General features: G+C 43.2%; 2 protein-coding genes across 4 annotated transcripts in view; one reads left to right on the forward strand and one right to left on the reverse strand.

The window, feature by feature from the left end:
* Positions 1–6,615, reverse strand: part of LOC137434343 (glucagon receptor) — a 156,167-nt gene extending 149,552 nt beyond the window's left edge. For both annotated transcript variants that reach the window (XM_078785448.1, XM_068127252.2), the window contains exons 1-4: positions 6,591–6,615; positions 6,245–6,324; positions 5,126–5,259; positions 4,786–4,894 (exon numbers count right to left, since the gene is read on the reverse strand). In XM_078785448.1, coding sequence (XP_078641574.1) covers positions 4,786–4,894; positions 5,126–5,179 — 163 coding nt within the window. In that variant the 5' untranslated portion in view covers positions 5,180–5,259; positions 6,245–6,324; positions 6,591–6,615. The remainder of the gene's footprint in view (positions 1–4,785; positions 4,895–5,125; positions 5,260–6,244; positions 6,325–6,590) is intronic.
* The window catches only part of LOC137434339 (growth arrest-specific protein 7), a 517,476-nt gene that overhangs the window by 6,730 nt on the left and 497,411 nt on the right, over positions 1–13,335 (forward strand). The window lies entirely within an intron of this gene.

Genomic DNA, 13,335 nt, shown 5'->3' on the forward strand with positions numbered 1-13,335 from the left:
CATTTGTGTGGAGGCAAACGTTTTTGCCAGATGGTGCAGATGCTTTACAAAACTTGAAAATGAAGTGAAATTGTTGTATCTTGGTGATGGTGAAGTGTTGTTTTGAAAAGATATTTGTGATGCAAATGCAATAGATTGAACAATATGGAAGGAGCCATGACCAACGAAATGGTTTGTGATTCTTGCAGGATGACGGTGTATGCCTAAGGGAATTTGATTACCAAAGTTATGATTATTTACTTATACTTGTATTGATGTTTACTTGTAGTGATTGATTGTTTACTTATATTGATGTTTTGATTAATGGTTAATATAAACAAAAACAAAAAGATGAGGAAATTGTGGAAGTGTAACTCAGTGTAACTTATTGATTGGGACTGGTAACTCATTGAATTGGTAACGAAGCAGATAGACGATTTCGTAAATGAATGCCAAGAATGTGCACGAACATGGTAATCTCTTGTCCACCTGGTCACAGCCCCAGGCTGGAGCACCCCCCTATTGTTTGGTAAATGGAACTCGCAGCAGGAGGGGAGCTAGCTGGTGCCAGTGAGGTGACCAGTAACGTCAGCGGAGAAGGGATTACGATTTCAGCGGACAGAGGATTAACTGAAGTGTGCCGATATAAACAGAAGGGACTTTGAGCCAAAGGAGCACTTGCCATGATAACCCCTGCCCGACGGAACGAACGAGCACTCATCATCAGAACCTCTGCCCGACGGGAATGGCGGAGGAACATCGGCCGAACGAGAAGGACCATGCGAATAGAGTTAACCTGGTCCATTGAGTTAAACGGTATTATTTGGTAATGGAATGAAGTGAATAACCAGTTAAATAAAGTTGTGACCTTTTGTAAAACCTGTTTCCGACCATTGGCGTCTTGAGTCTCACCCACCACTTCCCCTACACCACCAACCTGCCTGCGGTGAGCAAGTGAAAGGCCCTCGGAGTTAGCTTCAGCGCGGGAGATTCCAATGATTCTGAAAGCTTTGGTTTCAACAGCGTGAAGACGAGCTAGGTGTGAGGAAGGAGCACCAGCCCAGAGGGGAGAACAGTATTCCTTTGAGCTGCGGATGAAATCTTTTTATGTCGTGAGGAGCTCAGGTGTGCCAAGGAAGGACTTCGCACGATGGAGGATGCCCAGTCGGCGACTGGCTTTGGAGGCCAACTTGGAAATGTGGTTTTCCCAGGAAAGATCATGGCAGACAGTGAGACCCAAAAGCTTGAGTGACAAAACTTCTTGGGGAGGATTGTTGAGAAAGTAGATGGGAGGATTATGACAAATGGCTTATGTCAGAGATCAATGACAAATGGCATTATATTAGGTTCACAAACAACCAGAAGGTATGTGGGAAGGGAAGGAGGGGGAGGAATGGACTTTAAAAAGGAGGAAAAGGGGAATAACACAAAAAAGAGGAACAATGTGTTGTTTTAACCATAATGGCTGGAGCTTCCGCTTGAGGCGGTCGGTCAGTGCTTCGAACCCCGGCCAAGTCATACCAAGTACTCCGCACACATGCTGCTTCCTTGTTTGCCAGTCATTACTTAAAAAGGAGTCAATCATAGCCAACAACAATAGGTTGGCATCCATGGCGTAGGCGTGATGGGCCTATAATAGCCTCCTCCTGTGTTTAATTTCCTTGGAAGAGGAACTCGTACTATTACTATAATGGGAATGAATCAGCGTGTGCGGAAGAGATTGTGGATGTGTCATAAGTGAGCGCATAAGGTAGTGATGGGCAGCAATCAAAACAATATGGCTTAACAGGAGAAGAAGAAGAACAAGAAGAACAAGAAAACAAAGAAGAAGAACAAGAAAACAAAGAAGAAGAACAAGAAAACAAAGAAGAAGAACAAGAAAACAAAGAAGAAGAACAAGAAAACAAAGAACAAGAAAACAAAGAACAAGAACAATAAAACGAAGAAGAAAAAGACACCCACCAAAAATACAACACTGAGAAGAGTGGACGTTCCCATTGTGCATGACGAGAATGTTGTTTTCCCACATGGAAAGTTCAACAAAAATACATTACAGGTGTCGAGTAATCTGTTATACCATACCTGGGTTATACCATCATGTGTTTATATTCCCATTTTCTTATGCAGGTTTCTTATTTCTTTCACCTGGGCCTTTTTTGGTTATCTCATGGAAATGATAAAGTACACTGAACTTATTCTTTTCATACGCAGAACAAGACTCCGGGGGTAGCATCATTGGCTGGGGGCACACCTGTTCCACAGATGCAGTGCAATCTTGTAGGTTAGGGCAGGAATTTCAAATTTGTTCAAGGTGCCGATGACGGCTCACCTACTCTCCGTAAGGACACCCTGGGAACTTTAACGTCCACCAACGAATGTCGGATGCACACACCAGGATGACAGTTTATAGCTGGGTCTGGATTCGAACCTAGGCGAGGCAGCTTAGTCGCGAGTGTGTATACCACGAGGACATCCTGCCAGCCCGTTATACTGGATACGAGTTGAGAAGAAAGGAAACATTGCTCGATATGTTGTTTGTTTTTAATCCAGAATGTTTCTTAAGTAATCTGAACTTACAAATGCGCATGTTCACACTTTGCTGCTCCCTTACAGTTACAAGAAATGTCTACTTCCTGACATCATGGTTGGTTTTAATCAAAATGTTAGGACATTAGGTGAACATTTGCATGAATTACAAGGATATCTCAACATTATTTGAATCTCCCACAATGAGGTGAAAGGACAAGATCTGTTGGAACCACATTGCGGAGAGGTTGGTGGCCTCCTGGTTTTTCAACGGCTCTAATCAGATCTATCTCTCCCTCTTCGCCCTCTGACCCTCCCCAACAACTCCAGGGCACTCGGCCTTTCCCAGTAACAACTTCCTGGCTAACCTCCAATAATTCAAGCTCTTTGCCCAATTCAACTCTTTTGTTCCGCTTTTCTTGTGTTTTGGAACTGCCTTACTGAGGCTGTCCACTCACATTATTCCCACCAGGGACCAGAGCAGGCATCGCAAGTGATTCGCCATACTTAGCCACATTCTTTTCTACCCCCATGAATCCTATTTAAGCCAACACTCTTATTTGCAGTTACCTACGTTTCCTCCGCTCCTCTCTCTTTCCACTTTCCACTTTCCCTGTTCATTTTCTCCCTTGCTTGTTGTGTCCACCTGTGGCCCCGCTGTATTTCCTTTTCAACCCTGTTCGTTCACTCTTCCATGAGCCTCAATTTTGGAGAGAACTTCTTGGAGAGGATTGTTGAGAAAGTAGATGGGAGGATTATGACAAATGGCTTATGTCAGAGATCAATGACAAATGGCATTATATTAGGTTCACAAACAACCAGAAGGTATGGGGGAAGGGAAGGAGGGGGAGGAATGGACTTTAAAAAGGAAGAAAAGGGGAATAACACAAAAAAGAGGAACAATGTGTTTTTTAACCATAATGGCTGGAGCTTCCGCTTGAGTCGGTCGGTCAGTGCTTCGAACCCCGGCCAAGTCATACCAAGTACTCCGCACACATGCTGCTTCCTTGTTTGCCAGTCATTACTTAAAAAGGAGTCAATCATAGCCAACAACAATAGGTTGGCATCCATAGCGTAGGCGTGATGGGCCTATAATAGCCTCCTCCTGTGTTTAATTTCCTTGGAAGAGGAACTCGTACTATTACTATAATGGGAATGAATCAGCGTGTGCGGAAGAGATTGTGGATGTGTCATAAGTGAGCGCATAAGGTAGTGATGGGCAGCAATCAAAACAATATGGCTTAACAGGAGAAGAAGAAGAAGAAGGGGAAGAAGAAGAAGAGGAAGAACAAGAAAACAAAGAACAAGAAATGGCTTTTCTACACTTGTAGAAAAGGACAAACCAACACAGTATGAGTTTTCAACATGACAACACCGAATCAGGTGCTACATATGGGAACGGCAGACTAACCCCATGAAAGGTTACAACTAAAAAGCCTCCTAAACCTCAAACTAAACTCGACGAAAATGACAGTTAAATAAAAGTATACATTTTATTTGTTTGTATTATCCATATTCTCTTAATAAATGTTTGTTGAAATTTTGATGACAAACGCTAAAATGGTAAAAAGGTTATGGCCCGGACGGACACACTGAAGCTCAATGGTAAATAAATAAACATGGAAGGAAGTTTTAAAAAAACGGCCGTCTCATGCTTGACGCACTGCAACGGGGCTAATAAGGGCTATTTATAGTTACTATGACTTTGCTATTTCACATTTTGGCCCATTTTGTTAATTATATTCTCTTCATAAATGTTTGTTGAAAATTTGATGACAAAAGCTAAAATGGTAAAACGTTATGGCCCGGACAGACAGATACACACACACACACACACACACACACACACACACACACACACACACACACACACACACACACACACACACACACACACACACACACACTAGTGATTGCAAAACCCTGTCTCCTTCTGCACGAATGGGGTGGGAGGGGGGAGGAGCTAATTACGGTAAGTAAATATTTGAAACATGTGTAAATCCTGAACCCACTTACATTTCGCAATTTGAAAATAGTTGTTGCTGGCACACTAAACCTACTTACCTGTTATCGATTTACCTTTAAGTCTGGAGATAAAACGTGGTGATCATTCGGCATTGATTTGCTACATGATAGTCCGCAAACACAACGCACACTCTCTCAAAGCCGCCTTGGGTGGGTTCTCAGGACATGGGAATGTTTGAGGAAAATCACATTTCATTAATAAATAATTTAAAGCATTAACCAAATCACAAGCTAGAAAAATAAATCGACACAAACCAGAGTGGAGAAGAGAGCGAGGAGGGTCAACCTCCATCTTATGAAGACATTCGGCCCGATAGCTGGTCCACTTCTTATATGTTGCCTCCAGGACTTTGGCCTGGATGGACTGTGGAGCACACACATTACGGGTGAGATGATTGCACTATCCGTTTGGATGATCAGAAGGTTAGTAGTGTGAATCCCAACAGCGTTACAGAATGGTGGACAAAAAGGGAGAGAAGGTGCTGAAAGTTCAAAACACATTCCTTGACATATATGTATTGACATGTGTGCTCAGGAACATGGATGCGCATATCAGCAGAGCTGAGGAAGGTAAAATGACAAAGAGATCAATCACCATGGTTCTGAAGAGAAGAATAAATGGAAGGAAGAACCCTGACGACATGTCCATTTGCTGCCATGCGGAACCAACAGCGCCAGAAAAAAGTGAACCAGAAGTGAGAGTCGGAGCAGGGAGCTTCCAATCACCAGCTGGAGGGTTCGAGAACAATAAGGAGATACAATGATAGCAAGAGTGACAATGTCACCCCAGAAATGTCATCACAGCCATTTGAATGCACGGTGGGTTGCATCATATCATACAGTATAAACTTAGAGTGAAACACCCCCTTGCAATTCTGTTTACGTATAATATAGTTCATATTCACATGAATGGTATTATTTGTAAGTAATAATCATGTATGGGGCTGGAAGGATAGCCTAGGGGTATGCATACTCACCTTTAAACGGTCTGGTCTAGTTTTGAATCCTGACCCAGGTATAAACTGCCATTCTGGTGTTTCACAGGTAAGGGGATTCATCAATGTGTGTGTCGTCCCTCGGATGGACGTTAAACCCGTTTGCCGGAATTATTTAGTGGACTTTAAGTATCAAATGAAGAGTAGGCGAGTCATCGCCGGCACCATGAACAAATCCCCAATTGATCCCGCCCTGACCTCCTGTGTCGGAGTGGCGACCAGACCAGGATTGTAGCTTCATAACAGGGCATGATGATAATGAACGATGCGTATGAGCGATCAGGGGCATTCATTTTGTCAGGTAAAATTGAACACCACCTGTAATATAACAAACCGCAATGTTTGCGAATTTGTTCGTTGAGCGTTAAAAATCGTGGAAGGATTGAATAAAAGACAATGAAGCGAAGCGATTGGGCCAAACGTTCCAATCTCTGTGATCATGAACAACTTCAAATACAAAGCAGGTAAACAAACATTGTGGATGTTTAAAATAAAATCGCTGGATAGTTTGCAAATCCTGAATTAGGCTGCGCATGCCTTCATCAGGGGGAATTGAATGGACAATGGACATGACCCATCAATGTATGCGGGGTACTGGAAACTTTATTGTGATGACAATATCATACAAAATCGAACTTAAAGCAATATGTTTCACTACTATCAGTATTGCTATTATTAAAGACTGTCTCGAGTATAATATGAGAGTATGAGACACATACCTGGCTGTCTCAGGTGGCACAACACTCGGACATTTTCTCCTGACCGCTTCACTTTCTGATGACAATTGCTTTAACCGATACTGTGCCAAAAGAGTAGAAGAGAAAGAGGTTTAATCAATCATACAAATTTGACGAACTGTTCGAGAAAAGAAAGCTTCTGAGAGTGGAAAGTCCACCGATTATTAGAATGGCGAGGGAGGGGGGGGGGCATGGGGGACCCCAGCTGTTCTGGAAGAAAAAAAAGGCGAGGGACATAGACAGGGACAGAAAAGACAGCGACAGAGAAGATCGAGGCAGACGGCTGAGACTGGTGATATGAATATGACGGATATAAGAGGACGTATACCTCCTGCGCAGGCTGCTTGCATGGAAAGGCGAAGGGCGTGGTCGAAGGCGTGGAAAGGCGAGGGGCGTGGTCAAAGGCGTGGCCGGGGAGGAGCCTGAGAGTTTTTTCCCGCGGGGTGAGAGAAGTAATGTCGAGTGCAAATCGGTGGCGGGTGCTTATTGCTGTTCGTTTCAGCCGTCGCACACATATCTACTAAAGCGGCGTTTCTTCATGCTTTGTCAGTACCATGTTGCCTTCGGTATGGCAAAAGGTCAAACAATTTAAATACGGGGGAAATAAAGCACCCACGAAGAGTACCGCCCTTCATCGATGCGCAGCGTGGATCGAATGAAGTTTTGGAACGAAACTAATTCTCGTCCTCAATGATATCGAAAACTGAAGCTCATATGGCGACAAGTGACCGGAGTGTGCACCTCGACCAAATGAAGTGCAACCAGGTGTTGTCAGGTGGTCATTCGTGCATGCAGTGACAGCTTTGCTTTTGTAATAAAACTTGATAGCGATAGGAGTGCAATGGCAATTCGTAAATAATAGAGAATGTGACAACATTTATTGATACACACGAGGTTTTCGATATCGATATATTACTACTAATCGTGTTGTGTGTGCCTCGTCGTCAGGAATTTGATTTATTAATGTCGTGATGAGATCAATGTTGATGTGACATTTCGCCACCAAAGGTGGATGGAGGTTTTGTTTTCACGCCTGTCCGTTTGTCCGTTTGTGAATAAAATAACTCAAAAGGTTGTGGACGGATTCGGACGAAATTTTGCAGAGATGTAACGTATGTGACAAGGACGAAATGATTCGATTTTGGTGAAGATCCGGATTCGGATACGAGAATTATTTAATTTTTAAAGTGATTCTTCACCATTGGGAGATATGGCCAAAAACGATACATAGCAGGATATCTCAAAAAGTTGTGGATGAATTTGGATAAAACCTGTTGGACAGGTTGTGTGTGACAAGGAAGAATCGATTCAATTTTGGTGAAGATCGGGATCCGCCTCGTAGAATGTTTTAAGTGATTCTTCACCATTGAGTGATATGGCCAACCAGGTGTCAGGTATGCTCTCTACTGAGTGCCGTTCTAGTGGAGGCTGAGATTGTTTTAATTGAGGGATCGGAGGAGTACTGCTGCGAGAACGATATTCTTGACAAATCGCGATATCGTGGAAAGATAAAGTACATGATCCCATGAACGCGATAAAGCGTCATCGAGCCCTCCATGGGAAACAGCGGGTTTTGTCCAGGTGAAGGGCAACTCTTTTTATGGTTTGTCCTTGGGTCTTATTCACCGTCTCTTGACTTGGTCGAATTGGGAACTGTTGATGACGTAACTGAAATGTTACGGATATTTTTGAAAATAGCTTAAGATGATGTACCTTTATAACAAACTAGAACGGCCCTCGGTTATAGAGAGCGTACCTCCGCCAGGTTGAACGGTTTATGTTTTGTATCCTACCAATAGGTCGGATCTGGATTTGGACCTGAACCAAAATCTTTCCGGCTTGCTATTGTTACCTCATCCACCTAGTTTTGTCATAATGTGTCCACAACTTTTTGAAATATCGTGAAATATATCGTGTTTGACTTTGGCCCTATCTGTCAGTGGTGAAGAATCACATATTACAATAAATTCTCAGATCCGGGTCTTCACCAAAAACGAGTCAATTCTTCCTCGTCACACACCCAACCTGTTCACCACTTTTTGGCCCAATCCGTCCACCACTTTTTGGCCCAATCCGTCCATAACTTTTTAAAATATCGTGTTAAAAAACATATCGTGTATGACTTTGGCCCCATCTCTCAATGGTGAAGAATGACTCAAAAATTAAAATAAATTCCAGTATCCGGATCCAGATCTTCACCAAAATCTAGTCAATTCTTCCTTGTCACACACCAACATGTCCACTACGATTTTGCCCAATCCATCCAAAACTTTTTGAAATATCGCGGTATATATCGTGTTTGACTTTGGCCCAATATCTCAATGGTGAAGAATCACAAATTAAAAGAAATTCCAGTATCTGGATCCAGATCTTCATCAACATCGAGTCAATTCTTCCTTGTCACACACTCAACATGTCCTCCAAGTTTTTTTTTCCCAATCCGTCCACACGTTTTTGTTATATCGTGATATATATCGTATTTGACTTTGGCCCAATCTCTCAATGGTGAAGAATCACATATGAAAATTAATTCTCAGATCCAGATCGGGGATCTTTACCAAAATCGAGTCAATTCTTCCTTGTCACACACCCAACATGTCCACCACTTTTTGGCCCAATCCATCGACACCTTTTTGAAATATCGTGATATATATCGTGTTTGACTTTGGCCCCATCTCTCAATGGTGAAGAATCACTCAAAAATTAAAATAAATTCCAGTATCCGGATCCAGATCTTCACCAAAATCGAGTCAATTCTTCCTTGTCACACATCCAACATGTCCACCACTTTTTGGCCCAATCCATCGACACCTTTTTGAAATATCGTGATATATATCGTGTTTGACTTTGGCCCCAACTCTCAATGGTGAAGAATCACATATTAAAATTCTCAGATCCAGATCGGGATCTTCACCAAAATCGAATCAGTTCTTCCTTGTCACACACCCAACCTGTCCACACGTTATAGCCCAATCCGAGCACACCTTTTTTGAAATATCGCCATATATATCGTGTTTGACTTTTGCCCAATCTCTCAATGGTGAAGAATCACAATTAAAATAAATTCTCAGATACAGATCCGGATCTTCACGAAAATCGAGTCAATTCTTTCTTGTCACACACCCAACATGTCCAACAAGATTTGTCCGAATCTGTCCAAACCTATTGAGACATCCTGCTCACAAACAGACAGGTGTGAAAACATAACCCTGTACACCTTCGGTGGTGGAGGTAATGACTCATAAAAAAATTACCAAAAAGACACTCGACAAATAAACGCACAATGTGCTTAATTTTTTTTGGTCTATTCATCTGAATATTTATCAAAGGTGAGCGCTCAGATAGGTATTGTAACGAATTTGTTTGCACGCGTAAAGCGGACTATGAGGTAGAAAGAAGGCGAGGACTAGGAAGGAGTAAGATGATTTTTTTTGAAGAAGGTGCAGAGGAAAATGGATGCCAGACCATAAATAAGTAAAGTCCTAAAAATAGGTTGGTAGTACTTACCTGATGGATTTGCGTCAGGACTTCTGTGTTCGACGTCACGTACGCGTCATATGTATATGTATGCGTCATACACGTGACAGTACTCCCTCAGCTCGACAAGAGTGGATATACAGTATTTCATCTTTTTATATTAATTTGATTAAGAATTGCAGGTTTGTATTGTGACATTGATCATCCTCGGGTGAAAATAATTTTACACATCAAATTTGGGGTAAACGTGGTAACTCTCTGGTAAGATGGAGGTGTTTTAATATTAAAGACAGGAATGGAATTTCAAACATTCAGAAGTATGTCTGACCATCTATTTTTCACTTTACTTCCAGGTATGCAGGAACTGGTATTTAATGAGAATGTTTTTGGCAAAGTCTTTCACGAACCGGATGGCCAGGCTTGACGTTTGCCTGAAGGTGATTTAGGCAGGAATTTATCATTTGTTCAAAATGCCAGAGATAACACCACGAAAGACACTGAATGATTTTTAATGTCCAGTCGTCCACCAACTAATACCAGCAGAAGAAATAATCAGCTTCACTTCCATCCGAGAGAAGGTGCCATTTTCGATGCAAACAACGCTCTGCCTGCGAAGCACCAATCCGATGAATTATATCGTCGAGTCGGGAATCAAATGTAGGCTGCACAAATTAAAGCTAAATGTACTATTTCTGCACTATGCAGTCCTACAACTACTACTACTACTACTAGTCACAGCAAGGTTATTTTGATATCTGTTCTTCTCTACAAATCATGTCGGGACGTGGTAAAGGTGTTGGAAAGACTCGCGCAAAGGCCAAGTCTCGTTCTTCCCGAGCTGGGCTGCACTTTCCCGTGAGTCGTGTTCATAGACATCTTCGCAAAGGCAACTACGCCAAGCGCATCGGTGCCGGTGCTCCAGTCTACCTGGCGGCTGTGCCCGAGTACTTGTGTGCAGAGATCCTGGAGATCGCAGGTAACGCTGCACGAGACAACAAGAAATCACGGATCACCCCACGCCATTTGCTGCTCGCCATCCGCAACGATGAGGACTTGGACAAACTGCTGGGCGGGGTGACGATCGCGCAAGGTGGTGTACTGCCTGACATCCAGACCGTGCTGCTGCCCAAGAAGACACAGGGAAAGTAAACGTCCCACCATACACAAGGCCAAACAATTCCCACAACGTAGACAAAAAACTACTACTACTACTACTACTACTACTACTACTACTACTACTACTACTATTCCTCCTTTTCCTACTACCACGACTACTGACTGTTCCTCCTTTTCCCACTACTACTACTACTACTACTACTACTACTATTCCTCCTTTTCCTACTACTACTACTACTACGACTACTTTTCCTACTACTACTCCTCCTCCTTCTACTACTACGACTACTATTCATCCTTTTCCTACTACTACGACTACTATTCCTACTTTTACTACTACTACTACTACTACTACTACTACTACTACTACACAAAAGCACTACTACTACTACTACTACTACTATTCCTCCTTTTCCTAATACTACAACTACGACTACTATTCCTCCTTTCCCTAAAACTACTACTCCTGCTACTACTATGACTAATATCCCTCCTTTTCCTACTACTACAACTACGACTACTATTCCTCCTTTTCCTACTACTACTACTCTACTACTACGACTACTATTCCTCCTTTTCCTACTACTACAACTACGACTACTATTCCTCCTTTTCCTACTACTACAACTACGACTACTATTCATCCTTTTCCTACTACTACAACTCCTCTACAACTACGACTACTATTCCTCCTTTTCCTACAACTACTACTCCTTCTACTACTACGACGACTATTCCTATTTTTCCTACTACTACTACTCCTCCTACGACTACTACCACCACTACTACTACTACGACTACTAACTATTCCTCATTTTCCTACTACGACTACTTCTCCTTCTACTACTACTACTACTCCACCTTTTCCTACTACTACTACTACTACTCCTCCTCCTTCTACTACTAATACTACTCCTCCTCCGTTTACTACTACTCCTCCTACTACTACTTCTCCTCCTCCTCTTACTACTACACCTCATTCTCCTTCCCCCTCCTACTTTCCTTCCTCCTCCTCCTCCTTCTCCTCCTACTCATGCTATTCCGACTATTCCTACTAAGACGACTAATATTACTACTACTCCTCCTACTCCTCCTCCTACTTTTTTTTTGTATACAAAGTCGAGGCTCGTGTAAGAGCTATAATACATTAAACATGGAAATCTGCACGGACACATAAAACGTACAATGAAGGGAGCGGGAGACAAGAGGGAGAGAGAGAGGGGGAAGCACACAAGCACAACAACAGTAGAGAAACAGGGACGTCGGTAGATCTGTGGCAGGGGGAGGGCTGGGGGAAGGGGGAGGGCTGGGGGAGGAGGGAGGTGTACACGGTATAAAGCAAATGAACACTACTAGGAATTTCAGGGATGAAGTTGGGGATTGAACGCGGCGGATTTGAGGTGTTTTAATGGGGGTAGAAAAGATCAAGGTTTTGGATGGGGGAAGATAAGAGATGGTGGTGAACAGCTGTTTTAAAGACCTGGAGGGAGGAGGGGGATTGAAGAGAGTGAGAGAGTTTGTTCCAGAGGCGGGGAAAAAGAGGAATGAAAGAGTGAAGGTGAGCAGAGAGTCGAGATTTCGGCAGTTTAACCATCAGAGGGTTGCTGGCAGATCTTGTGCGACCTGCAGGAATATTTGGGGGACAGAGCCCAGAGAGACCTGGGGGAGCAAGGCCGGAGAGGAGTCGGTAGAAGACAGAAAGACCACCAACCTGCCTGCGGTGAGTGAGTGAAAGGCCCTCGGAGTTAACTTCATCGCGGGAGATTCCAATGATTCTGAACGCTTTGGTTTCAACAGCGTGAAGACGATTTAGGTGTGAGGCAGGAGCACCGGCCCAGAGGGGAGAGCAGTGTTCCATTGACTTGCGGATGAAAGCCTTGTATGTGGTGAGGAGCTCAGATGTGCCAAGGAAGGAGTTCGCACGGATCTTAAAAAAGGATGATGAATGGAAATTGGAAACTTTATGATATGAGGGGAGGATTGTTTGTGGCAGAAAGGTGCAATGCTCAACACCAATGGAAAGACACAGGGAAAAGATTCCAGAGGTAGGCAAAGAGAGGTACAAAGACAATGTAATGTAGGTGAGCACGAACCCAGGACTTTGAGAGGATGACACAGAAGGGATTTCTGGATTAACTAATTCTGGTGGATTAAGGGAGATCCAGGTGACTGAAAGGAGGAACAAGACCAGGGGTGTGTTCTAATCCATTAGTGAGCAGCTTCCTTACGCTTGCCAAACCAGCAGTTCCTTACCAACCGCTTTGCAAACCGCTCGGCAAGTGGAGCAAGTGATGAAAATAGGTGCTTCATTATGTTAGCAAACATGGCCGCCATAATCAGATTTAAAATGATACTGTTATAACCGACTAGAGCGTCACTCGGTAGAGCGCACACCTCCACCAGGCTGAACAGTTTACGTTTTGTATCCCACTGATAGGCCAGGTATGGATTTGGGCCTGAACCAAAGTCTATTCGGCTTG

This window comes from Myxine glutinosa, chromosome 10, assembly GCF_964187855.1.
Source record: "Myxine glutinosa chromosome 10, kmMyxGlut1.1, whole genome shotgun sequence".
Taxonomy (NCBI): Eukaryota; Metazoa; Chordata; class Myxini; order Myxiniformes; family Myxinidae; genus Myxine; species Myxine glutinosa.